We start from the raw sequence: 25624 nt of genomic DNA, 5'->3' as shown, positions 1-25624 counted from the left end.
CAGCGAGGCAGCGAAGGACAGGGGGGCAGGAGGAGAGGACAGGGAAGTACAGTGCCGGGGGCAGTGCCACCCTGCAGGGCAGCCCCGGGCACCTGCCCGCTGTGTGCGTCCAGGGAATAGCGAGATAGAACCACGTAAGTGGGTCCTTGAGACCCCAGAAAGGGGACAAACAACTCCCAAATCACAAAATTTTTAAAAGCTTGGCAGAAAAGATAAAAATAATTTTTAAGAGTAAAACGCATTGACATTTGAGTATAACCACAGGCAAGAGCGCAGACCGCCCGCCATGCCGACTGCCAGCAGAGAAGCCAAAGCAGTGGTCGGCAAACTGCGGCTCACGAGCCACAGGCGGCTCTTTGGCCCCTTGGGTGTGGCTCTTCCACAAAATACCACGGCCTGGGCGCGTCTATTTTGAAGAAGTGGCGTTAGAAGAAGCTTAAGTTTAAAAAATTTGGCTCTCCAAAGAAATTTCAATCGTTGTCCTGTTGCTATTTGGCTCTGTGGACTAATGAGTTTGCCGACCACCGAGCCGAAGGAATTATAGCAGCAGGTGGGAGGAGAAGGGGTCTAGCAAGCAGATGAAGGGAGGTCCTGGCCCCGGCATTGCTAACTTGAGGTGCGTCCGATACCATGGCCTCTTTTAATTTGGTGTGTTGGTTTCGTTTTATTCCAGCAAGTAAAAAAATGGAAGAACATCATGGGTTCTTCCTAACGCACTTGGCTCTGAAATGTTCCTCACAGAAACGGGTGGCTCTCGGGAGGGGTCCCCGACAGTGTTCTGAGATTTTATTGACTTTATTTTTTTTAGCATTTTCTTGAATGCTGCCTGGGGAGGTGCCTCCCCTGTGCCCTGCCTGTCTCCTCTAAAGGGCTTCACCGCCCCGAAGGCAGGGGCCAGGCCCAGGGATCGTGTCCTCTGTCTATTGTGTCTGGCGTAGTTCTCGGTGCGTTATAAGGTGCTGACTTAGTGATACGTAACGTGAGTCTCATGCTCCGCGAGGGAAATGCTGAGAGGGGCTTCACCCTGAGACCATTGCTATGTTCCAGGATGGACGGTGGGGTTGAATTAGCCTTTTTGCTGAAAGAGTGCTCCCCCACTGCTTGCTTCCATATAGTTACAGAAGCTTCCAGAAGTCCTTCTAAGGCAGAGTGAGAGTGTTAGTGTTACCAGACTGGACATGCAGGCCACAGGCCCTGATACGCATCTTCCCCCAGCACCGGGGATCCTTCCACACGTGTACTGGGGGCTGAGCCTTCAGGTCACCCCTCCCGGGCCACGCCTGCCCTGGGGCTGTGTGGAGGGTTCAGTCAGGAGCAGAAGACAGTCTGGGAGGGTTACCTGTGTAACAGGTGGAGCCTCAGAGGGTGACCTATGGAACAGCCGGGGCCTGGGAGGGGTACCTATGGAACAGCCGGGGCCTGGGAGGGTGACCTATGGAACAGCCGGGGCCTGGGAGGGGTACCTATGGAATAGCTAGAACCTGGGAGGGGTACCTATGGAACAGCTAGAACCTGGGAGGGGTACCTATGGAACAGCCGGGGCCTGGAAGGGTGACCTATGGAACAGCCGGGGCCTGGGAGGGGTACCTATGGAATAGCTAGAACCTGGGAGGGTTACCTATGGAACAGCTGGGGCCTGGAGGGTTACCTATGGAACAGCCGGGGCCTGGGAGGGTGACCTATGGAATAGCTAGAACCTGGGAGGGGTACCTATGGAACAGCCGGGGCCTGGAAGGGTTACCTATGGAACAGCCGGGGCCTGGGAGGGGTACCTATGGAACAGCCGGGGCCTGGGAGGGGTACCTATGGAACAGCCGGGGCCTGGGAGGGTGACCTGTGGAACAGCCGGGGCCTGGGAGGGGTACCTATGGAACAGCCGGGGCCTGGGAGGGGTACCTATGGAACAGCCGGGGCCTGGGAGGGTGACCTGTGGAACAGCCGGGGCCTGGGAGGGTGACCTGTGGAACAGCCGGGGCCTGGGAGGGTGACCTATGGAACAGCTGGGGCCCCACCCATGGGCAGAAGCCAGAGGAGCCAGGCCTTTCTCCCCTGGAGACCACAGTCCTGGTTCCTGTAACATGGCACAGAGGCTGCGAGGACTGAGCAGATCGGTACATGATAACCCCTCCATCTGTGGATAGAAGGTCGAGGGACGCCTGCAGCAGTCTGGAAGTGACAAGGGCTGGGTCGGGTCAGGCAGCGTCACGGCACAGCAATGGGGACGCGTCGCCGGGCGGAGGTGGCAGCCTACATGTCGTAGAGCCGGAGCTGCTCCTGCACATCGCCGTGCGACATCTCGCCGAACGTCTCCTTGTTGTCCTCCATGAGCTTGAAGATGGCCGCCAGCTGCTCTTTCTGAACTCTGCCGGGAAGAAAGGACACAGAGGCGGGGGGAGAGCAGTGAGCCTCCGGGGGCAGGGGAGCCCCAGGCAGCGCTGCGCCAGCGTCCAGAACAGCAAGAAGACTCAACTCCAACCAGCCCACTCGGAACACAGCCTGGTGTGGTCTAGACTAGAGAACTCAGCTAGAGGGTTCTGAGTCTGGGCCTGCCCTGGAGATTTGGGACCCCCAAGTTATCGCTCGGGTTCTCGGTGCTCGTTTCCCCTGGGACCGCCTTTTGCTGCTGACCACACATGTCAGTGAGGCGAGGAGGAAGAAGGTGGGTCCCATGGCGGGCTGGAGGAAATGTGCAGAGGAGCCAAAGTGAGGAAAAGCACACTGTGGGCTGAGAACGGGGGAGCGTACAGATGTGCGTGGCCAAGGGCGAGGGTGGGGGTGGGGTTCCACAGCTCAGAAGAAGGGGCGCCTGTCTCCGATTTGCACAGACACCTCATGGCCTGGCCGGTCCCTGCCCCAGGTGTGGCCGGAGACCCGGAGACCGGCTTGGTTTATGACGCTCAGGTGGCTCTCTTCTCTTTAGGACGCTCGGCCGCGCTGTCTGCCCAGCGCAGGTGCAGACCTGAAAGGGCGCGACGCTGCAGCGAAACCCAGGGGACAGTTTGGTTCCTGTTTGTTCTGCCTGGTTTGCCGTGCCGTTGGCATGACCGGGTGCTGTGTGCTGGCACCGGCTCGCTGCTCTGGCTTCGGGCCTCTGTAATTCCTCCCTCCACACCACCCCACCCCACCCCACCCCACCAGCTTGGCGTCGGTCCCCTCGAGAATGTCAGCCAAGTGGCAGGGTGGGACCGCAGCACCTCCCTGCAGCCGGGCTGGCGCCGTCACTGCAGGTCTGGCCGGGCAGGGCTTTGGCACAGCCTCCGGCACCGTGGCCTGCGGACGCAGCACCGCCTGCAGGGCCAGCACCCCGTGCTGCTGGGCAGGGGCGCGATGGCTTGTCTTACACTTGTCCTAACACAATGGTCGGCAAACTCATTCGTCCACAGAGCCAAATATCAACAGTACAACGATTGAAATTTCTTTGGAGAGCCAAATTTTTTAAACTTAAACTTCTTCTAACGCCACTTCTTCAACATAGACTCGCCCAGGCCGTGGTATTTTGTGGAAGAGCCACACTCAAGGGGCCAAAGAGCCGCGTGTGGCTCGCAAGCCGCGGTTTGCCGACCACTGTCCTAACACGTCCCTTCTGCAAGGACCCCGTTTCCCCGCCCAGCAGTTCTGACTGGAGTGGCACCCAGAGGCTGGAGTACTGCAGTCCCCAGTGCCAGCCGCTGTGCCACCTGGGAAAGCCGTTTCCAGCGTTTCCTGTGGAGGAGAGGGGGCCTCTGCTAGGGGCTCTGCGCCTGCCGCCTGAAGAACGGGCAGCCCTGGGCACTGGGCGTGTATTGAGCTCCTTGGATGGACTCATCAGATGTACGTGTGGGCACCCCCAGGGAACGCCAACGCTCCCGCGTCTCGGTGGCCGTGACTCTGCACCCTGTTAACAGGGTGGGCATGGGACTCCGCACCCTGCCGGAGAGTGCCAGGCATCAACAGGAGGGAAAGCTCAAGTTTTAAGGGGTTCCAAGGAGAGTAGCTTTTAAAACACCAAGCAAAACGGAAGAAACACACAGTAATCAGGATCATCTACTCCGAGTTTATTGGACTGAAGAGAGGCTGAAACGCAGATCCAAGCCGTCAGCAGGACGTGAGGCCTGGTGCCCACGTTCCGAGTTCCCAGACAGACAGGTACCTGGCCTGGAGGGGGTCGCCTGCTTATTGTGTCGGTAACGCCCAGCCTGGACAGGACAGCTGTGGCGGTGTGGGCCATGTGCGCTCACAGGAGGACATCTGTCATCACGTGGCTGTGTGTGGCTGTCGCTGCCTGTTCTGCCCTCGGCCCTGAACCTAAAGGATCAGGCCCAGAGGACAAGGGCCCTGGGAACGTGACAGGCCGAGGGGCCGACGCTGGACGTTTATTTCCCAGCCTTCCATTAACTGGAAAAGATTTTCCTATTAACTTACTACTTAAAAAAACTGTTTTAACCAACACATCTAAAAACTGTAGACTAGGTTGGCCTCGTATAAATACGATCCCGTATAAAACTCCAGGAAACCAATCGAGGACCAATCGGATTATCTGGAGAAGATCTAACTCCTCTCGGAAACGTTCTAGGAAAAGGCATAATGGAGGAGAAATCTATTTGAAGCGAACACTATTATTATTGCTTCAGCCAAAGCTGAGGAGGCGACGCGGCTGAGCTGGTCAGAACAGTGAGAAGGCCTCGAGCGACAAGAGGGCTGATGTAAGCCTCCTCCAGAGGGAACAGGGGGACGGACCTTGCGTTGCTGCCTGGTCATCCATACCGCGTCGGTCACCCCAACGACTGCGCCAGACAGAGAGCAAGAGGGAAGTGGCCCCAGGGCAGAGGAGGGCAGTGGGCCATCCCGACCCTGCTGGGAGCATAGCAGCTCGCCCTGTTCGTCCTCTGTCACACCCGAGAGGCCCCAGTGCGGGGGAAGCAGGAGGCCTGGCGCGAAACGACACTGATGTAAAGGGAAGGCCTTGTGACTGTCAGGTGTGCAGGGTGCGTGGTGCGGGCAGGGCGGAGCGATCGGAAAAATCCACGTTCAGGGAGTGAGGACAGCTCCTAAGCCCTCCGGCGGAGCAAAGCAAGCCACCCACGCCAGGAGGAGGGCCTCCCACCCAGGGCAAAGGCGGCCAGGGCCCGCAGCCAGGAAAGGCCCGCTGAGGGTCTGGTCCCCGCGGCGCAAGCAAGACGCACTGGGAGCCACGGCCGCTCTCTGGGGGTCATTTTATCTCTCCAGCTGTTAAGCTGCCAAAGGAAAAGCCTTTAGGAGGGTGCTAAGGGCAACTTCATTATCCTTCGGTTCTGTGAAGAGAAACAGGGAGAAAAGATCATTGATTTCACTCATTGCATCGGACCAGTACCGTGCCGAGGAGGGGGGCGGGAGGAGGAGGGATGTTTGGAGTTGCAGAAGCCGGCTGGACGCTGGCTTCTCAGACACGGGAGGGGCAGTTCACCTCAGCACCTTCAGCAAGACAGTCTGTGCGCCCAGCCGCGGGGCCCCGCGCGGGACCCCAGCAGCCTGCCGGCCCCCATTGCGAGTGTGCGAGGCATTTGGGTAGTTGAGGTGGTTGGGTCCGGTCCCGCATCTAGGGAGGTAGGCAGGGCGGGCACCGGGCACTTTGGATCTTGGCCTGTGGCTGCACTGGGATGTCCTGTGACGCGGGATTGTTTCCTAGTCCGGCTGGCTGGGTGTTGTCCCCGCTGGGGACACTGGCAGCTCAGGACTCCTGCTGCCCCCGTGAGGCCACCAGTGTGCCCCCTTTTCTAAATGACACAGGAAAACATGCGGGGCAGGGATCTAATTTTTGTCCCTCTGGCGCCCTCTTCAGGTCAGAGTCGGTGCCCGTTTCTAGAAATTCACACCCACGGGCATGTCTGGCAGCAGAGACTACAATGTCCCACAGCTGGGCTCCTGGGTCGCCTCCCCCCTGCCCGTTGTGCTGTATCAAACACTTCCGCTAGAGCCGCGTCCCCTCCAGCACGGTCCGGCCGTCCTGCGGCCTTCGGAATGGAGCAGCGCTGCGTCCCGGCCCTCAGCTATCAGCCAGCCTGGCCTACAGCCCAGGCCCCCTTTTCCTCTGGCCCAGAGATGGGAAGAGCAGGTGGCGTGCAAGGAGGGGAGTGGATGGTGGTGCTTTGTCCTTTTCCTGCCAAATCGGAAGCCAGCCAAGCCCACCAGCTTCCCTAGCTCTGGGGTGAGGGGGACATCTTGCTGGGGGGCACAGTCACCAGCCTGCACACCCGCCGTCCCAGCCACACTCAGGTGGATGTGGCACCTCCCAGAGAAGCTGCGGTGGGAGCCAGGGACGCCCCCAGCCAGGCAGAGGCAATGCTGAGGATGCCCGTGAGCCCCAGGCCCCAGAGGACAAGGGCAGAGACAACGCAGGTCTTTCTTAAGCAGCAGCTGCCTCTGGGTTTGCGAAACCTCACCACTTTCCGCCCCTTGGGCAGAGGAGTCGGATCTGTGAGCAGGTCCAAGGGAGAAACAGATCTGGGTCCCTTGCTTTCGGTCTTGCTTCTTATGGGCCATTCCCTGAAAACTTGTAAACTGAGGCTTCCGGGGCTTGCTGGGTCATGTGACCATGCACGAGCCAGGCTCTAGGTAATGTATGTTGGCTGAGTTGATACGTAAAGCCAGGGAGTTGCAGTATTTATTGTTCACTAGCCTGCAACTTGACGGAGCCTGAGTGCCAGGGAAGGAATTAGAAACGGGCAGAGTTTGGTTGTAGGAATTCGGCCAGCAAAGACGAGAGCATCTTTTCACTGGCTCGTGGTTCCAGTGGGCTGACAGTCACATGCGTGTATTGTTCACACCGATGCTCCTGGGCAGTTTCCCGGGCTCAGCTGCGGCCGGAGCGGCCTCACGCCCATCAGCTGTGCCAGTCCCCCCCAGAACTATCTTGCTGTAGATGAAAGGCAAAGCCAGACGTGCCAGCCTCTGCACCCCAAGCATCGCCATGCCCCGGGACAGCAGTTGCGAGAGGGGGGGCACCCAGGAGCCCCACACGGGCGCAGGAGCTGACCACATGCAGGGGCAGGAGAAGCAAGCAGACGTCACAGGCAGACTCTGGGACAGCCGCGGGGAGCATGCTGGGCGGGGAGAGATGAAAATGAGCGTGAACTCCCCCCACCCTGTGAGGAACCCTGTTCGAGGACCACGAGGTCCACCTGACCCTCCTCCTCAGCTCAGGCTGCCCCAGCGGTAACCACAGCCTGCGGGAAGGCGAGAACTCCGTCACCCCCGGCAGCCCTCCGGCAGTCCCCACCCCACAGAGTACGAAGTGTGAGTGGGTGATCCAGAGACTCCACAGATCCAGGGGGGAGACCCTCTTGGGGAACGCAGTCTGCTGCCTGAAGATAACGGAGAAGGGACCGCCCTCCCCTTCCCAGGACCCAGCTCGGGACCCAGTGACAGTGCAGCCTGACACCTCCCCCCAGGCCTGGACCCAGCTCGGGACCCAGTGACAGTGCAGCCTGACACCTCCCCCCAGGCCTGGCGTGGTGGGCCCTCCCAGCTGCAGTGCAGGCAGCCTCAGGACAGGTCCTGGCCCAGCCTCTGTCCGCGGGACCTTCGAGGGACCAGGGCGTGCCAAGAAGCCCTCTCTCCTTAACCCAGGAGCTGCCACCTTCCTGACGTGGAGGCTCTGTGGCCTCGTGGTTCCTGCTGCATCTAGTAGCTGCGGCCCTGCAGGCAAAGGAGCGGGGCTGGCTCCACCCGCCACCGTGCTAGCGTGAACGAGCTGTGGCCGCCAGCCTCGCTCTGGCCGTGAAAACCTGCCTGTCCCACCACCGGAGACAGGGTTTCCGCCTCACGCTGTGCTGTGAGCGGCACCACCTTCTCAGGGGAGGACCAAAGCCGTGCAGTTTCCTGCGGCCCCCACCAGAGGGCGCCAGCCCCCCACCGGCTGTGCCAGGAGGCCCGCCAGGGACTTGCCAGGGACGGGATCCCTGTGCCGGACACCTAGCACGTGTGCCCTGGCGATGAAGGCGGAGGAGGGGTTAGAGCACTCGGTCTTTTCGGGGACACATTAACAGACAGGATGAGGGGAGCACCCCTAGTCTAAGAAGTCAGTCTCCTTACCAAAAGGATTTGCAAGAATATTGTGGCTCAGGACCTAGGGAACTTGCTACAGGGAAGTGAGGTCAGAGGTCAGCTCAATCCTGAAATATAAAGCCAGCACACGGTCACATCAGAGGCAGCGTCCTCGTCCTCGTCCTCGTCCTCGCAGGGGTGAAGGCTCCCAGGCCACCCACCCCTCCGCCCCAGATGAAAAGCCGCTGCCCGGGACCGCCCCAGAGGGGAGGTAGGGGTGCCCCGGGCAGAGTGGCTTTGACTTCCGATGGCTGTGGGTGGCTGTGAGAGTAATGAACAGGTGGCCGAGCCCTGCACTACCCAATAATAGGCCCTCCGGATAGTATGCCCTCTGGTCCTCTCTGGATGCTGGGGAGTGGGGTGACTGCCAGACTCCTGCCAGAACCAAAGGACTCCAGGCCACAGGCTGTCCGAGCGCGTGGGGACGCTGGGCTCAGGGTCAGACCTGTCTCTCCTCAGCCTCTCGCAGGGTGGGGTGGACTGGAGAGGCGCAGGGACCCTGGGTGTGTGGTGGGGCCGCCGGGTCCGGGAAGAGCTCAATTCTAAAAATGAGAAGCTGCGCCTGTTCAGTCACTCAGGGTTCCCCGGAGCAGAACAGATCAGAACTGCCCAGAACAGATAAAAATGCCCGCGGGCGCTGGGCTGGGAGGATGCTGGGCTGGGAGGATGCTGGGCTGAGAGGATGCTGGGCTGGGAGGATGCTGGGCTGGGAGGATGCTGGGCTGGGAGGCGGCGGCTGCCGAGTGGATGAGCGGGAAGAACCCGCTGTGCCCGGGTGATAGGTGGGTTTTGCCATGAACTCTGCATGTAAGTGAACAGCCGGATCTGCTCCAGGCCCTCCCCTGGCATCTCTCTCTTTTTCTTTTCTCTTTTCTGTGGGGGGAGGAGTGGGTGCAAGGAACCCCAGTGCCCCAAGGGGACTGTCTCCAGGGGAAACCGAGCCTGGATAAATATTGCCAGGACAGGAAGGAACCCCTCACATGACCACGGAGATGGTCAGAGCGGGTGCAGCTCACAGGGGCGAGCTCCTCTCCTGGCCCCTGAACCAAGGGTCTGGGTGAGACGCAGCCCCACGCCGTCCCCCACCCCCGCCCCCCGCAGATGCCCCCTACCTCTGCTCCTCCTCCAGCTCCTCCTTGGTCATCATCCTCTTGTACTGGCTGCCCCGCAGCTTCCCGGGGCTGTACTTGAAGAAGGCCTCTCCTCCTGCAGGGGGACAGCGGGTGAGCGCCAGAGGCCCCCCCTTCAAAAAGGGGCAGAGGCCCCTGCACACGGTGCCAGCCCGGGTGCAGCCTGGCCCTGAGAGGACCCGGCTCACCCTCACCTGCACTCGAGGCTCCCCACACCCTCCAAGAGAGCCCACAGCCACTTAGGAACTCTTTTAGGAGCTGGAAACGGGGTGCCTAGGCAAAAACCAGACGGCCAGAGAGAAGGCAGCCCCCCTCCTCGAATAGTATGGCTCCTCCCAGGACCAGTCTGAGCTGCCCACAGGGCTCACCAAGCCTGCTGTCTGTGAGGCCTCCCCCCTCCTCTGAGGCCCCTCCCCATTATTGCTGTGCTAGTTACAGTCAGCGGGAGGAGCTCATCTCTGGGAAGCAGGCTGAGCTAAGGCGCTGGGCTCCCTGCTCTCCTTGGCCCCGGTCCGCACAGGGACCTCCCACCAAGGCCCTCCGTCTGGTCTCCCGGACCTGGGGTCCATGCCCTGCATCCAGGGGTGTCATGTCGGCCAGGCTCATTGTCTCTGTGCCACAGCTGCCTTCGAAAGAACAAAAGGGCCCTAGCTGGTTGGGCCCAGTGGATCCTGAGGACTGAAGGGTCCCGGGTTCAGTTCCCTGTCAGGGCACATGCCCAGGTTGCAGGCAGCAGCCAATCAACACTTCTCTCTCATTGACATTTCTCACTCCCTTCCTCTGTGAAATCAATCAATACATACACACACACACACTCTAGAGGCCCGGTGCATGGATTTGTGCACTGGTGGGGTCCCTCAGCCTGGCCTGCAGGGATCAGGCCAAAACCGGCTCTCTGGTTCTCAGGTGATGCACCCCGGAATCGGGCTCCCTCCTCTCTGGTTCCGGGTGGGTCACCTGAACCACAGCTGCCAAGTCACCGCAGCTCAGCAGCTCCTGTGTTGAGTGTCTGCCCCCTGGTGGTCATTCTGTGTCACAGCTACTGGTTGGATGGTCAGACAGTCACTTAGGCTTTTATATAGATACTAGAGGCCTGGTGCATGAAAATTCATGCACTGGAGGGGGGCGTCCCTCAGCTCGGCCTGTCCCCTCTCACAGTCCGGGAGCTCTCAGGGGCAGGAGGAGACCTGGCCATCAGCAGAAAGTGATGCCCCGTCACACCTCTGCTGCTGCCACTGCCGGCAGCACAAGCCTTAGCCGGCCCTGGTTACCTGAGTCTCGGGCGGCCCTGGGCAGCTGGGCAGCCGGGCAGCCATCATCCGAGGCTTGCCTGCACCTTGGGCCGGCCCTGGGAGGCTGGGGTTCTGAGGGTGCTGCCATCTTGTGGCTGTGGGCGCCACCATCTTTGAGGGCGGGGCAGTCAATTAGCATATTCCCTCTTTATTAGATAGGATATATGTATGTATGAAAGAAAGAACAAAAGGGCAGCTCTCCAGGCCTGAGGGGGGGACCCCGTGACATGGAGCAATGGCAGGTGCTGGACACTCAGGTGCGGCACAGGCCAAGGGCTGCAGGGCAGAGGAGGAGGCCGAGTGTCCGGGAGGAGGGAGCCCTGTTGGGGAGCAGCGCCCTCGTGGGGCGGGGGGTCTTCGGCCCTCAGGCCTGTGCATGATGGCCTCTGGGCTGCTGGGGACAGGCTGCGGGCTGGTCTTATCCAATTCCCAGGAGTGAGTACAGACTGAGGTGCGGGAACTGCCAGCAAACCCCTCCCACACACGTGTTCTTTTCGGTTCTGCTCTGGTGGGCTCACCTCTCTCTCCCCCAGGTCAGGATCTCAGACACCTCCACACCCTGCAGGCCACCCTGCCCTCCCGCGCCCGCCACTGTCCGTGCCACGTGGTCACGCAGGCGGATGTGGGCCCCAGGGGAGGAGAGGCTCAGCTCTCAGGTTCTCTCTCGGCCGAACCAGGAAGGTCTGGGTGCAAATTCAGAACCCAGTCACGATGCTGTGGGGTCGGTCTGCCTCTCCCCAGCACTCGCTTAGGAGGTGGCCGCTCTAGGGGCTCCCCCCCCCCCGCCCGGGGCTGAGACCTCTCCTTAGGGAGCAGTTACTTACTCTGCGTTCACCCAACAGACAGTGAGAACTGTTCTGGGTGTTGGGGCCAGGGCCGTGAATAAAGCACAGCGAACAAAGATAAGTAATTCAATGTGGAGTTTACAACTGGTCATGAACGCTCAGCAGAAAAAGACAGCGGGGAGCTGGGGAGCGGGAGGGGAGGGGGCAGGCTGCCTGGGTATCTACCTGGAGGGGTAGGGAGGCTTTATAGTCAGCAACGCAAGGCGGCCCTGAGATGGGGCCACGGGCCTCTCTCCTCCAGATGAGAGACTGGGTGACTCCTCCCTTCTCACTGGAGTCCCCGCTCCCATAGCCGGCCCTTCGCTCCAGGCTGAGCTCATAAAGGACCAGAAGGCTCACGGCGCAGGGTCTGGACGCAGGGGTGTGGGGCTCTGGGAACTCCGCTGCACAATTCAGTGCCCGTTTGAGAGGCCTGAGCCTGTGGGCACCAAGATAGCCGACAAGCCTGCCCCGGGGCAGAACCCCACTGAGCTGCAGACTCCGAGCAGCTGGCCACCCACGCTCACCTGGGGGCCTCAAAGAGCGGCAACAAAGAAGGCCATTAACCTCCAGGCAAGGCCGCCCGCGTTGCTGTTCAGAGAAATGAAACAGAAAGTGCTGCCAGCTGGGCGCTGCTCAAGGCTTGTTTACGGGGCAGGTCTGATTAGGGCTGTGTTCCAGGCCAGAGAGACTTGCAAAGGTTTTCACGTGATCACATGCGTGGACCAGACTTCCAGTTTGCTGGATCAGGAGGGCTCCGGGAGGGGGACATCCTTTTGCAGTCTCATGTGAACTCCAGAGTGCTTATAGACACAGGTCAATCAGCCTGGGGACTGAGCTGCTCACACTGGCCTGGGAGCCCAGAACCTCTCCTCCCTCGTCAGGGCTGCCAGGAGGCGGCCTGGGATGGGGGTGTCCGGGACAGCGGTCAGATACGGAGGGAGGGCACTTGTCCTGGCTGAGGGGCCTCCAACAGCCTCAGCTTTGCTTTTGTGTTCCCAACTCACCAACAGGACCCACCCACGTGGTAGGGTCAGACCCCGGGGCCATGGTTCCTGCAGATAATCTGGGAAAACTGACAGCTGCTTGGAGGGAGAGCCCCTCGAGGGTCTGATGTCCAACTCCGGCTCCCCCACCCCCAGCGGCTCCCCCACCCCCAGCGCCCTGCCCTTCCTCTTCCCCGGAGGCTGTGTTGACAGATGCAGACAGCCCAGCCCTGCTGGCCTCCAGGGGGAAGCTTCACCCCAGCCCAGCCCTGCCCAGCTGGCCCACGCCAGCCTTGGTTACTGCATTCCTGCAACCCTCTTCCGCGGCTCCTGCCAGCAGCCGACTTAAAGTCACAGCAACAGCCTTGCTTTTTAAAAATTACAAAATAGCCCTAGACTGTTTGGCTTAGTGGCTAGAGCGTCAGCCTGCAGACTGAAGGATCCCGGATTCAGTTCCGGTCACGGGCACGTGCCTCGGCTGCAGGCTTGATCTGGCTGGGGGCGCGTGGGGGAGGCAACCAGTCGATGTGTCTCTGTCACACGGATGTTTCTCTGTCTCTGTCTCTACCTCTCCCTGCCACTCTCTCTGGAAATCAGTGGGAAAATATCCTCTGTGAGGATTAACAACAAAAAATTAGGAAATAGTTCAGACATACTTAAAAGTATAGCAGCAAGTCCTCCGTGTGCCTGCCACATAGACTGAGCAAAGGCTGACGTTTTGCTGTTTCTGCTTCAGCTTTTTTTAAAGAGAAGTGAAGCATGACAGAGCCAGTGGTGGCAGCTCCACACGCGTTTGGTTCTGTCTGTCTGTCCAGACACTGGCCTTTGCATTGGTGTTTCCTCAGGGTCCTGGTCACTCCCTTTCTCTCCTGGCGCCTGGGCCCCGATGGCCAGCAGGTCTGGCCTCTAGCTAGAGCCGCTCGGGCCAGGGCGCCCGCTCCCGGCGCCTCCGTTCGGCAGGCGCACGCAGCAGCTGGGGTGGCTTTGGTCCCCATGAAACGGCAGAGGCGCTTGGAGCGAAAGTGAAAGGCGTGGAGCCGGGACGCCAGGCGGTGAGGGGCAGCTCAGGACACGGGAGGTCAGGGCGCTCGGCTTATCAGGAGACGGGCCCCCTGTGTTTGGAGACAGCTCACAATTTACAGACGGAAGGAGGTGGGCAGGGAGGTGGGTGGAGGAAGGTGGGTGGAGGGAGCGGCTCTGACCTGGATGTCCCTGGGGCCCGACAGGACTCCATGTCTCAGCCCCTCTCCCTCATCCTCTCCCCCGACCCACCCCCTCAGACTGCCACTCAGATCCTCAGCTGGGACCCCAAGAGCCCACAGCGCAGCAGGCGTTCATGGCCAGACAGCGCCGGCCTCAGGGCCAGGCCCCACTCACCATCGTCTTCCTCAGGCTCTGCTGGGGGTGGTTCCTCCTCGCTGTCCTGCTCCTGCTCCTGCTCCTCTTCCTGCAAGATGGGGGGGGGGGGTGTCAGTGCTGAGGGGGCGTCAGTGCTGAGGGGGGGGTCAGTCCCGAGGGGGGGGTCAGTGCCGGGAGCTCAGGACTGTTTACTTGTGACACTGCCACTCGGCGCCTGGCCTTGGTACAACCAACCTGAGCCCGGGCCCACTTGCAGGAGAGACGCCCCGCAGCAGCGTGGGGGGGGGGGGGGCAGCATGCCAGGCAGAAGGGACGGCCGAGGCCCAGCCTGACCATGCATGCTCCGCCTGTCCTTGGAGCGTGTCCGGGACGACCGAACGGGGCCACGGCCAGCAGCAGGTGAAACTGTGATGGTAGCACCACTGGCCGAGACGATGGGAGGCTCTGGCCGAGGGACGGTGTTTGGGCTTGGCCCTGTCCCTCTAGGTGGGTGCTGGCCGGAGCGTTTGAATGCCACTCGGATAAGGGACCGGGGACTCCCACGCCCTCACGACAGTGAGGACAGAAGGACAACGAGGAACGCCGCCGGCGTCTCTGAGGCCAGGCCGGCCCCACGGAGAAGCTGCATCCGCGGTCACGGCTCCGTCCAGCTCTGCGCCCTCCGACGTCGTTTCTACCCCTAACGGCGTCACTTCTGCCCTCACGTAGTCGTCTCTGTCCCTAACCAGCTTAGTGCCTGCTTTCCCCAGAATTGGAGCTCTGCCTCTTGCCCCGCTGTCTCCCACGCAGACACGATTAGCAGATGGCTGGAAGGGACGTCCTGGGATGGCCTCGGTGGAAGGAGGAGTGACTTCAACTCGCAGGAATGCTGGAGGGCGAGGGGACGTGCCCGTTGCTCCAGCTATGGGGGGTGCAGGGTGTGGCGGGGCCTGTGGCCAAGGACTGTGACTCAGAAGGCCAGTGGACAAATATGGAGAGGCCTGCATGTTTAAGGCGGGGAGACAGCACGGAGGAGCTGCCACAGGGAGGAGGCAGCCCAGCGGACAAACCCAGGCCAGCTGCAGGGCTCCGGTTCTGGGGGTCCAGCCGGGGTCTGCAGCCTCGGCAGGAGCAGCGGGCGTCAGGCAGGCGCCAGAGCGAGCTGAGCGGGGACGCAAAGTTTGCACAAGCCTGAGAGCTAAGCTCTCCCTCCCGGACCACACGCACAACGTGCAGCCGGCGGCTCTTCTCTTAGCCTCGGCCCCATCGCCACGAGGGCCAGGCTGCCTGCCCTGAGCGCCAGTCGGTGCCTAGGGTCTCCCGCAAAACGTCTCTGTGGCTGTGGGGTCCCCAAAGGAGACGCCCTGGACTCAGCAAATCCACTTCTAGGGATGTGTGGACTAGAAAGCCGTCCGCCTGGGTGTTTATGCGATGACTGACTTTGTGCGACAGAAAACAAAGCGAAGCTCCTGAACGTGTGCCCCGGAGTGAAACGTAACGGGTCAGCATGTTTGGTTAATATGTTCACCGGAATGTTACCAGGCTACACGTGTTACCATGCATGTAGACCACCCAACACCGAGCACTAAAAAGGAGGCAAGCCCGGCCGCATGGCTCAGGGGTTGAGCGTCGACCTATGAACCAGGAGGTCACGGTTTGATTCCCGGTCAGGGCACATTCCCGGGTTGCGGGCTCAATCCCCGGTGGGGGGCGTGCAGGAGGCGGCCGACCAATGATTCTCTCTCATCATTAATGTTTCTCTCTCTCTCTCTCCCTGCCTCTCTGAAACCAATAAAAGTATTTAAATAAATAAATAGGTGCAGCCTCAGGGGACTTGATGCACATGTGACAGGGTGGGCACGGTGACCTCTAGGGAGGTCGGCCAGCTCTCCGAGGTGCTGTGGGAGCCGCCCCCCCTCAATCCGGCCAGATGCTGGCCCACACCAAGAATTCAAAGGAAAAGCTTAGCATTCAAATGTCAGCAAGCCGAGTGGAAAAGACATTTAATAAGTAAATATTCAACTGATGTGTTTTGTAGGTTTGTAGCATTTACACTTCTTAAGTGACTAATATTTAAAACCACACTTAGACTTGGAGGGCACCCCTCTATCCCAGAATTAAATGAAAGATAAATAGCGTGGACTTAGTGGGAGAGGTCCATAGCGCTTTGTAAAACTTCTGGAGGCGCTGTGACTTTATATGTGCAAAGTACAGCCCGTTTTTCATTGTGAGACACGGTGAGCTTTAGCAGACTGTAAATTGGCCACTTACTGTTTTGTGTCGGCACGGAAACCTCCCTTCAGAAAGTGCCCTGTGACGTCCTAGGTTCCTGGGAACTGCCAGTTGGGGCTCAGTCCCCACCCCTCCACTCACCAGCATGTGGCTGTGCCCCAGGGCCCACGTCCCCTTGGGGACAAGGGGGCCCGAGCAGAGGCCGTTCCACCCCGGCCGGCCGTTCCTGCCTGTGAGCCACTCAACTCCAAGTTCCTGCCCCCAACAGCCAGAGTCCTGCCACTGCACTGCCCCCTCACACAGCACTCCGCAGGCCCAGAGCATCTCAAGTTCTTGAGGGTGGGCATGGGGTGGGGGTGGGGCCTGTGTCAGATTCCAGTGATGAGCTGCTTTGCAAGTCCAGGAAGGCACAACGCTGAGTTGGTTACTTGGTGGGGTTTTAGATAACATCGTCGTGGAAAGGATTCCATTGTTGGTTTATGAGAGTAACAACAGTCCTGGCCGGTTTGGCTCAGTGGACAGAGCGGCGGCATGTGGACCGAAGGGTCCCAGGTTCGATTCCAGTCAAGGGCATGTACCTGGGTTGCAGGCTCCTCCCTGGCCCAGCTCTAATTGGGGCTTGTGCAGGAGGCAACCAATCGGTGTGTTTCTCTCACATCGATATTTCTCTGTCTTCCCTTCTCTCTCTAAAAATCAATGGAAAAGTATCCTAGGGTGAGGATTTAAAAAAAAAAAGTAACAAACGAAAGTGCTGATACGGATCATACGAGGCAGAAGGGTACGTTTCAGAAGCTGTGATTGAGACAAAGAGGGAAACCTTCTGGAGGCTCTTTAGACTCCAGCCATGCTCCTTGCTTCAGGGCGGTGACCTTGGGCGCGCGAGTGAAGAAATAAAGGAAAGCATGTACAGAATGCTGGAACCTCGCTGCCGCAGCCAGCCCGTCTAGAGGAGCTGCTGTTAGGGATTTGCCTTCTCAGTCTGACCGCACCTTCCACCTTTAGTTCTTCTTTGGCACACGCAGTTTTGCGGGTACATTTTTAGGAGCACAGGGTACATCTAGCTGACACAGAGGGGTCCTCGGGAAGGGCTGCGCCTGAGGGACGCAGGGAAGGCCGTGGAGGGGGCAAGATTCTGAGCGGGGTCTGAGGTGAGGCTGCCTGGTCTGGGTCTGTGGTACGTTGTTATGGCAGCCGAGCAGACAAACACACCCTGCTCTAAAGGAAGTAAACCAGTTTAATGAGAATTGTGAACGGGCGACACCCTCTGAGACAGACGACTGGCGTCACCCCGGCGGGTCCCCAAAGCAGGCCTGGGCCGAGACCCAACCCTGCCCCCCACTGCCCAGTCTCACCATCCTATTATTGGACGGTGACTGCTCTGAACTTCAGCTGTTCAGCTTTTGCCCCCAGCGGAGGGAGTGGGTGCAGGAAAAGCTCGGGGAAGTGCCTTCCCATACCTCACCCATGCCAGAAGCCCAGTGCCCGGGTCCCTCCGAGACCAAGTGTGGAGGGTGGGCAGAGGGGACAGGCAGGTGGCTGTGGGGCACTGAGCGACTCAGAGGGACCCTGGCTTCTAGGAGCCACTGAGAGCCGGACACAAACATTGCCATTTACGGCTGCCCTGGGGTCCAGCCCGATCCTCACCCTCACCGCGGAGGCAGAGGAGGGAGAGGGACCGAGACAGAGAGATACAGATCTGTCTGCCTGTCCGCTGCTCTCAGGTCCTGCAAACAGTGTTGCTGGGACCCTGTGACCAGCCACCTGAGCTGCCTCCTGCTGTGACCACACGCCCTCCCCCTGGTTAATCTGGGGTGACTTTAGAGGACCCATCTCCACCAGGTGGGGGGTGGGGGGAGGAGGTGGGGGAGGTTAACTCAGTCCTGTGGGAACGCTTGTCCCTCAGCTCTCAGGGGCCTGCGCGCACTGCCCGGCAGCCAAGGAGGGTCCGGAGCCGCCCCGCCCCTGGAGGCTTCGCACGGGGAGCAGCAGGGCAGGCTGCCTCCGGCCCCAGGCTCCATGCAGGCTGCGGCCTGACTGCCCCCTCCCTCCAGCTGGGCCCCTCAGGCAGCCAGGCTGCTCATCGCCTGGCGGGGGTGGAGGGGTGGGGAGCGGGGGTGGGGGGGGGAGGGGGGCAGAGAAAGCTGGGCTGGCGCCAGCGCGGGGCTGCTGGGAGGGCAGGCGGCAGAGGCTGCGGCTGGGTCGCTGCACACAGACCAGCACGTCAGCTCAGCCACCGCAGGCTCCTAACGCGGCTCCAGGCGAGGACGCGCAGCTCTGCATCCGTACCTGCCACGGGAAGGCTCTCCCGGTGACAAGGGACTTAGGTCTTCTGTCCTAAGCTGGCCCCTCGCAGCTCGTCAGCTGTTCTCCGGGTTCAGCATCTTGACCCTTCACTGTGGCCCGGCAGGCTGATTCCCCCCCACCCCCCCCCCCCGGCCTGTGAGCGGCCTCTGGGATTCACCCTGTCCCCGCTCCTGCCACTGCCACTCCGTCCTTCGTTCGGCACCGGCTCCCCACCCCGCTCCTCCAGTTCATCTGCCAACTTTTTGGTGCTTTTCCTGCTTGAAACCCCGTGAAGGCAGCTGCCACGTTCAGTTCCACTAGAGCATCGGACTTCAGGCTGCAGGGCTGCAGGTCCCGTCCCAGGCAGGGCACAACCTGGGTTGCAGGCTTGATCCCCGGCCCGGGTTGGGCATGTGCGGGAGGCAACCAATGGATGTGTCTCTCACATTGATGTTTCTCTCTCTCTCCCTCTCCCTCTCTCTCCCTCCACCCCTCCTCTCTCCCTAAATAAATTTATAAAAAAATTTTAAAGGAGAAAGGGCAGGAATAGCTCTGCCTCTGCTTGGGCACTGGCTCCCTCTGAGCTGGAAGAGGAAAGCAGGGTCTGGTGCTTTAAGAAACGTTAGAAAACCACTGAGCTACTGGCCGCCGCCCACAACTCTGGTGGCTAAAACCTGCGGTGAGCCCTAGCCGGTTTGGCTCAGTGGATAGAGCATCGGCCTGCGGACTGAAAGGTCCCAGGTTTGATTCCAGCCAAGGGCATATGCCTGGGTTGTGGGCTCGATCCCCAGTAGGGGGCCTGCAGGAGGCAGCCAATCAATGATTCTCTTTCATCATTGATGTTTCTATCTCCCTCTCCCTTCCTCTCTGATATCAATAAAATAATTTAAAAATAAAATAAAGTAAAACCTGCGGTGAATTGTGGGTTCTCCAGCCTCCGTCTGAGGGTCCCGGCAGGGAGCTCGCTGCCCTAGAGCGTCACGGCTCGCCCAGGCCGTCCCAGGAGGAGGCGACCGCCTTTGACAGGAGCCCGTGTTTCCTTGTTGTGTTGCCGCCTGGTCGGGCAGGCAGCATCCTGGGTGCCACTGGGCGCCGGGCCTGCGGGAGCTGGGCTGTGGCCGTGCACAAGGCAGGCAAGGACCCTGGTGTCGCTCACTGCAGGAAAGGGGACTCAGGCCGACTGAGTGCCAGCACCTCACATCCACCACGTGCTCCACACGGCCCGGAGGGTGGGGAGGACCGGCCGGGAAGGGCCTGCTAGGGACGCACATGGCAACGCCAGGTCCTGAGGTGGCGCAGGCCTGGGGTCTGAGTGCTGGAACGCCTCGGTGGCTGCACAGGGGGCAGCCGGCAGGAGGCTGAACCTGGGGTCCCGCCCAGCTCCGCGGTGGTACCAGTTCAGAATGGACTCTGCAGGCAGTGGAAGCCACTGGGGGCTCTAACCGGGGATATGAGATGCGGTGACTATGGAGTAAGGATCCCACAGGCCGCTGGGTGTGGCGTGGGCGGGGAGGGGGCTGTGGGAGAACCAGGCCACAGGTTCTGGAACAGCCCAGCGAGTTGGGGAACCAAATCTGCTGGCACCTGGATCTTGAACTTCCGGCGTCCAAACGCGTGAGAGAGAAATGTCTGTTCTGACCAAGACAAGATTCCGCCCGCCCTCCACTGTCTGGTCCCACTTTTGTTATGAGAACAGAAGGGGCCGCGCTGACATCACCAAGGTCGGGACTGACGGTGAGGGAGGGCACCCACCCACACCTCCACCGTTCTGGGAAGGCTGCGGGCTCTGCACCTGGCGGCGGGGGGCGGGGGGGCACCTGTGGTAACAAGGCTGGGGAGGGGTGACACAAGAGGGACCCAGCTGCGGGGTAACTTCAGAAAGGCAAGCCGGGCCCAGCTGCGTGCCGAGGACAGCCGCGGCTGCGCCCTTGAGCACCAGGGGTCCCAGCAACCCAGCCCCGTCCGGGGATACTCCCCACCGGTTCCTTCTCTCCCACACTGTGTTTGAAAAGCTCCAAACCTCCAGGAAAGCTGGAAGAAGACAGTGACCACCATATCTTTCACCTAGAATCGCCCACTGTTCACACGTCAGCATCTTTGCGCTCTCTCTCCCCCCCCACACACCCACACGTGTGTGTGTGTGTGTGTGTGTGTGTGTGTGTGTGTGACTGTGTGAATCACGACCTGTCGTGCCCAAATGTTTCAGCATGCATCTTCCCGGGAACAAGGACATTTGTGGACAGAGCCGCAGCGCCAGCAGCACACTCAAACTGAGCACTGAAACAATAAAATGATCTCAGAACCATTCGTTTGAAAAATGTCCCAATTGCCTCCCAACTGTCCTTCATCGCTCCCCACCCCCACCCGATCCAGGGCCCAGTCAGAGGCTGGCATTGCACTTAAAATACTGATTTTAGAGGGAGAGGGATTGAGAGAGAGAGAGAAACATCCATCGGTTGCCTCCTTCAGGGGCCCAGATGGGGACGGCCGTCCAACGGAGCCATGGCAGTGTCTCCTTTCATCTAGAAGGGTCTCCTGCCTGTCTTGTCTGGGGACGGGACACGGGCCAGCTGCCTTGTAGGAAGTCCCTCCTCCGTCTGAGTGGAGCCAGGACCCAAGGGCCACGATGCCTGAGCTCTGCTCCCGACGCAGAGACTGAACTCCAGCACTGTCTGAATGACACTTGACCCTTCACCCTTGACCACTGTTGGGAAGCCTACAATACAGCCTCACCGGAACCCACACCTCAGTAGGTCAGAAGCCTGGCAATCCTAAAATCCCAGCCCTCACATCAGCCCAGAAAAGCCCTGTTTCTGGCCGTAAAAGGGACCCGCTCCGCTCTGGAGTCGTCCACGGTAATTCTTGGTGGGGGTGGGGCGCGCCTGTGGTGCTTCCCCCGCACTGAGCCCTGAGAAATAGAAGAAAGGGGTTCTCATCCTTTGACTCTGCCTCACTGCCCGCCGCCCTGCCCCGGCCCGCTGACCCCCCTTTCCGTCCATGCTCAGTGTCCCAGCCCACGGAGGGCCCTTGGCACCGCGGGGACACAGTCCAGCGGCCCCCAGCCCCCCAGCCCCGTCAGAAGGCTGCTGCTTTGGGCTCCAGATCCTTCTCAATAATCAGCTTTGTGAGTGGAGGCAGCAGCTGCCCCGGCCTCCGGGCTGGCAGGGCAGGGAGCCGGCGGGATTAGCAGGGATGTGGTTAATGGAAAAGCAGGGGGAGGGGAGAGGCGAGTTAAGTGCTGCTCTCCCGGGCAGGGACTTCCCGCTCGTCCCCTCCCCCTCCCCTGCTGCCCTTCACTTAGTGAGGGGCCAGGAGGCTGGCTGGGGCCTCCGCTGCCTCCCCAGACAGACCTGCGCTATTTCCCCCGGGCCCTTCCGTCAGCTCCGAGGGCTCAGGCAGTGGGACAGCCAGAGGGCTGAGCTGTGCCCGCCCTTGAAATGAGCGAGTCCCTTTCCAGACCACTTCTGAGCAGCTTCTTCCAAGGGAAACCCCACACTGGACGGCAGGGGAGTTGGGGGACAGTGGCTAGCTGTGTGCCCCCAGCACCGGCCCCAGGCCCTTACACACAGCAATGACTCCGTGTTCTCGCCAGTTAGAGTTAAGGGGGGCTGGACCACCCAGAAAGGGCTGGGGACCTGAACCCCAAAGGAAGGGCAAGACCTCGGAGAGGACACTGACTCCACATGAATGCTCGGTCAGTGGGTGGGGACCCTCAGGACGGGAGTCAGGGAGGCCCGGCATGGGCTGCGGGAGCACACCGTCCGGCGCCTGCCCGGACTGCGAAGGGCCTGTCCGAAGCGCCACTCACCCCGGGCCCCGGGCCCTGCTTCTCCCCGGCGGGCGCGGTGTGGCTGGGGCTGCGTGAACAGAACAGCGGCAGCCCACACGTTCGGTACCAGCTGCAGAGGCCCAGGCCTTGAGGGAAGTGCTCTGCGGGGCTGTACCCAGAGGACCCACATCGGGCCGGCGCCCCTAACGGGCATTTTAACCCTCAGTCCAGAGCTGCCCTGGGCGAGGCGGGCCACGGTGTAGAGGGCAGGAGCAGGCTGGTTGGGAGCAAGGGCAGCCTGGGGCCGGCGGCTCACCTCTCCGCTCCCCCTGGGTGCAGGCAGAAACCCCAACCGTGGGGCACACCCCAGCTGCCCGCCATGGGAGCCTCAGTTCCCTGGAGAGCACACGTTCCCATCACACCGGAACCCTGTCCATCCCGGGACGCACACAGCAGCCTCCTCAGAATGCAGTCTGGTGACACGGAGTCACTCCCTCCTCAAGCAAAGCAGCTCCGAGAAGGTCGGGTTCTCAGAAAAACCTCTCTCCCCACCCCCCCTCCCCAGGTTGTCTCCAGTGTAAACCATTGTGTCCAGCGGACTTCACAGTGGGCCGTGCGCACACGCTGCCAGCGCCCTGAAGCCGCTCGCTCACGGTTTCTACCCGCCCCCCCCCCTTCCCCGGTCATCCTCCCGGCCAAGAACGGAGCCGGAGTGAGACGAGGGCATTCTGGCCAGACCCAGGCCCGCGGGCCAGCCTGGAGGGCCCAAGGGGCTGGAAGCCTGGGGCTGCCTGGGACGCAGGTTTCCAATCTGAAGAGGAGCTTGGGAAAGGGTACGGTGCTGGGGGGTGAGGGCAGGCGAGACACCAGACACCTCCCTGGATGCCCGAGCCCGGCAGGCGGGAGCAGTGGGGGCCGAGCTGACAGGCAGGCGGGGTGGGCGCTCAGCTGGCGGCATGTCTGCTACCCGGGGACGTGCCCAGGCGCAGGTGCAGTGGGGAGACGCCAGTGAGGGCGGCTGCGATTGTCCGGGCCTCGTCGCTCAGTCCCACCCCCTGCGACGTGACATCACCCACTCCGGCCTCTGGAATGCATCGGCCTGAGAAGGAAAGGCACCATCCCTTTCTTTCTCTTTAGCGTTACGTCTCTTCCTACGCGAGACACCTCTCGTGCCCCTTGAAATAAACCACCTGCACGTGGATTTGGGAACCGCGGGCGGGAGGGGGTGGGGCGTGCGTCCCGGGAGTGGAGCCGGCGGAGCGGCGACCGTGCGGGGAGCGGGGGCCGGGGACGCGAGAAGAGGAAAGCAGCCCAACAACAAAGCAACTCCGACGGGCTCGTCCCTGGGAGACACTTTCCGGGGGAGGATGTGAGTTCGCCCGGTGACCGCCTTTCCTGCCGGTGGCGGGCTCTGTCCTCCGGGGATCGCCTGTCCCGAGGCTGGGGGCGCGGTTCCTGGCTCCGCGTGGGCGCAGGGGCAGCGGCGCCGGGAAGGGAACGGACCGGATGGGGAGAGGCGCTGGGGGGCGGGGGCCGTACCTGCTTCTCCTCGGCGGCCTGTTCCTCCGCCGGCTCCCCCGGCTCCCCCGGCTCCTGGGGCGCGGCCGCGTCCTCCGTGGCTGCGGGGCCGGGCGGCGCGGAGGGTGCCGTGACCGCGGTCGGGGGCGCGGGCTCCGGGGCCGCGCGGTCGGGGTCCGAGCTCGCGGCGGGTCTGCGCCGCAGCAACAGCCAGGCAAGCAGCAGCGCCAGCGCCGTGGCCAGTGCGGGCAGCGCGGCCAGCAGCTCCGCCAGCGCCTCCATCGCCCGGCCGCCGGAGTGCGCGCCCGCAGGGACCCCGAGGAGGCTTCCCGCGCTCCGCCCCAGGGCGGAGCCCCGCCTCGGACCCGCCCCTACACCCCGCCCCCTGGGGTGACAGACCCCGGGGACCAGAGCCCAGACTCGTGGAAAAGCGCATCTGAGGCCGGAGGAGGGATGAGCCTTCTCTGCCCGGCGGGCCTGACGCTCTGAAAACCGATTAGATTACTGTCATCTCTGGCATCATTTTGGCCCTGTCCAGAGGGTCATCGTAGAGAATTTGGAAATATAAGTGCTCGTTTGGGCCAAGGAAAGCCGGGAAGCTCATGGAAACCGGCCCTGGGCTTCCTGGAGGACAATGAAAGCTACAGCCAACCCCGCTCACGTCCAGCCCCTCGATGAGCTTGTGGACAGCGCTGCGTCCCCAGGCTGCGCCCCTCCAGGTTCACAGAGGCCGCTTCCAGCTCCTGCCGGGAGGGCCCCTTCCGGTGGCCCCGGCCGCCTTCAGCACCAAGCGCGCTGCCGCACAGGCAGGCTTCTGGAACTGGCTCCAGTGGCTTGGGGTCCACTCCGTTTCCGTTTCATTTCTGCAAAACTCTGAGCGGGTGGAGTGAGGGAGAGGAAGCCCGCTGTCCTAGCTTCTCCAGGGTGTTTGCTATGCATGTGTTGTTACCCAGAACATCCTTTCTTTCCCACCCCACCTCCCCACAGGCGCTGTTTTAAACAAGCACAGGGCTGGAAGGCTCTCAGGGTCCATGGCAAACATGAAGCCTAATGTTGCAAAAAAGAAGGTCCCGGTTTTTGCTGAGGAAGCATTTCATGCCGTTGGAAAAACTGCAGTGCTGGAGCCGACATCTGATGTAAGCCGAGATGCTAGCAGGGGTGGGCAAACTTTTTGACTCGAGGGCCACCATGGGTTCTTAAACTGGACCGGAGGGCCGGAACAAAAGCATGGATGGAGTGTTTGTGTGAACTCATATAAATTCAAAGTAAAGGAGCGGAGGGGAGAGCAAGAGAACCCTCCGCTCTTTCGGCTCCGCGGGCCGGATAGAACAGCCGAACGGGCTGGATCCGGCCCGCGGGCCGTAGTTTGCCCACGGCTGTGACGGATGCTTCCTTTAAACAGGAGGTGCAAGCACGCCCTCAGCCGTGACAAACAGGATTCCTCAACAGGGTGAGCTTGGCCCTGCTGCACCCCTGACATTAAGGGCCAGGGCCGGGGCCGGGGAGTGTGAGAATCGACTCCACATGGAACCATGCACAGGCAGTGAGGACACGTGACAACTTCTCTGTGGAACGGCCACACACAGCTCCGGGCATCTAAGCTGCCAATATGCCTGCCTCCCAGGCAGCACTTCTTACAACGCGTATGCAAAACTCCGGGTCCTCCCCACACGCCCGCCTGACGGCCTAACTCCCACCAGCGCGGAACCGCCAGTAAGACTGCAAAGCACTTCTGCCAGCAACTTGCTTGCCGACCCTTAAATACTAATTTACAGAGAAGCCACTGCTAAGTTAAGCATAAGCCATGGTCGGCAAACTGCGGCTCGCGAGCCACATGCGGCTCTTTGGCCCCTTGAGGGTGGCTCTTCCACAAAATACCACGGCCCGGGCGAGTCTATGTTGAAGAAGTGGCGTTAGAAGAAGTTTAAGTTGAAAAAATGTGGCTCTCCAAAGAAATTTCCATCGTTGTCCTGTTGATATTTGGCTCGTTGACTAATGAGTTTGCCGACCACTGACTGCTGGACTGATAATCATGTTCTTTACGGCGATCTCATACCCTGTGAGCGGTACGGGCTTCTGTGCACGGCTCTACCTACCCGACCAGCGGCCAGTGGGCACCAAGCACAGCAGCCCCTGCGTGGGCAGGATGAGCGCCCTGGGCACCGGACAGAGCCTGGCACCCAGCAGGTGC

The 25624-nt window shown here is 61.1% G+C and overlaps 2 protein-coding genes across 8 annotated transcripts in view; one reads left to right on the top strand and one right to left on the bottom strand.

The window, feature by feature from the left end:
* The window catches only part of METTL23 (methyltransferase 23, arginine), a 105973-nt gene that overhangs the window by 68505 nt on the left and 11844 nt on the right, over positions 1-25624 (top strand). The gene's annotated exons all lie outside the window — the stretch shown is intronic.
* On the bottom strand, positions 209-23763 carry MXRA7 (matrix remodeling associated 7). Of its 6 annotated transcripts, XR_013961047.1 has the most exons (6): positions 23455-23763; positions 13672-13740; positions 11308-11360; positions 9174-9267; positions 8050-8129; positions 4020-5270 (listed from the first exon to the last, which is right to left on the bottom strand). XR_013961047.1 is itself a non-coding variant. In XM_080677511.1 (5 exons), exons 1-5 carry the CDS (start codon positions 23713-23715, stop codon positions 1742-1744), a joined length of 1098 nt encoding a protein of 365 aa, XP_080533637.1. In that variant the 5' UTR covers positions 23716-23763; the 3' UTR covers positions 209-1741. The 6 variants fall into 6 exon arrangements, 5 of the variants coding, with proteins under 5 accessions (XP_080533637.1, XP_080533638.1, XP_080533640.1 ...); XM_080677511.1 differs by lacking the exons at positions 4020-5270; positions 8050-8129 and adding an exon at positions 209-2362; XM_080677514.1 differs by lacking the exon at positions 11308-11360 and having other exon boundaries at positions 13671-13740.

This window comes from Plecotus auritus, assembly GCF_963455305.1.
Source record: "Plecotus auritus genome assembly, chromosome: 7".
NCBI lineage: Eukaryota > Metazoa > Chordata > Mammalia > Chiroptera > Vespertilionidae > Plecotus > Plecotus auritus.
The sequence above is the reverse complement of the archived record's forward strand: the minus strand, read 5'-3'. Positions and strand labels throughout refer to the sequence as shown.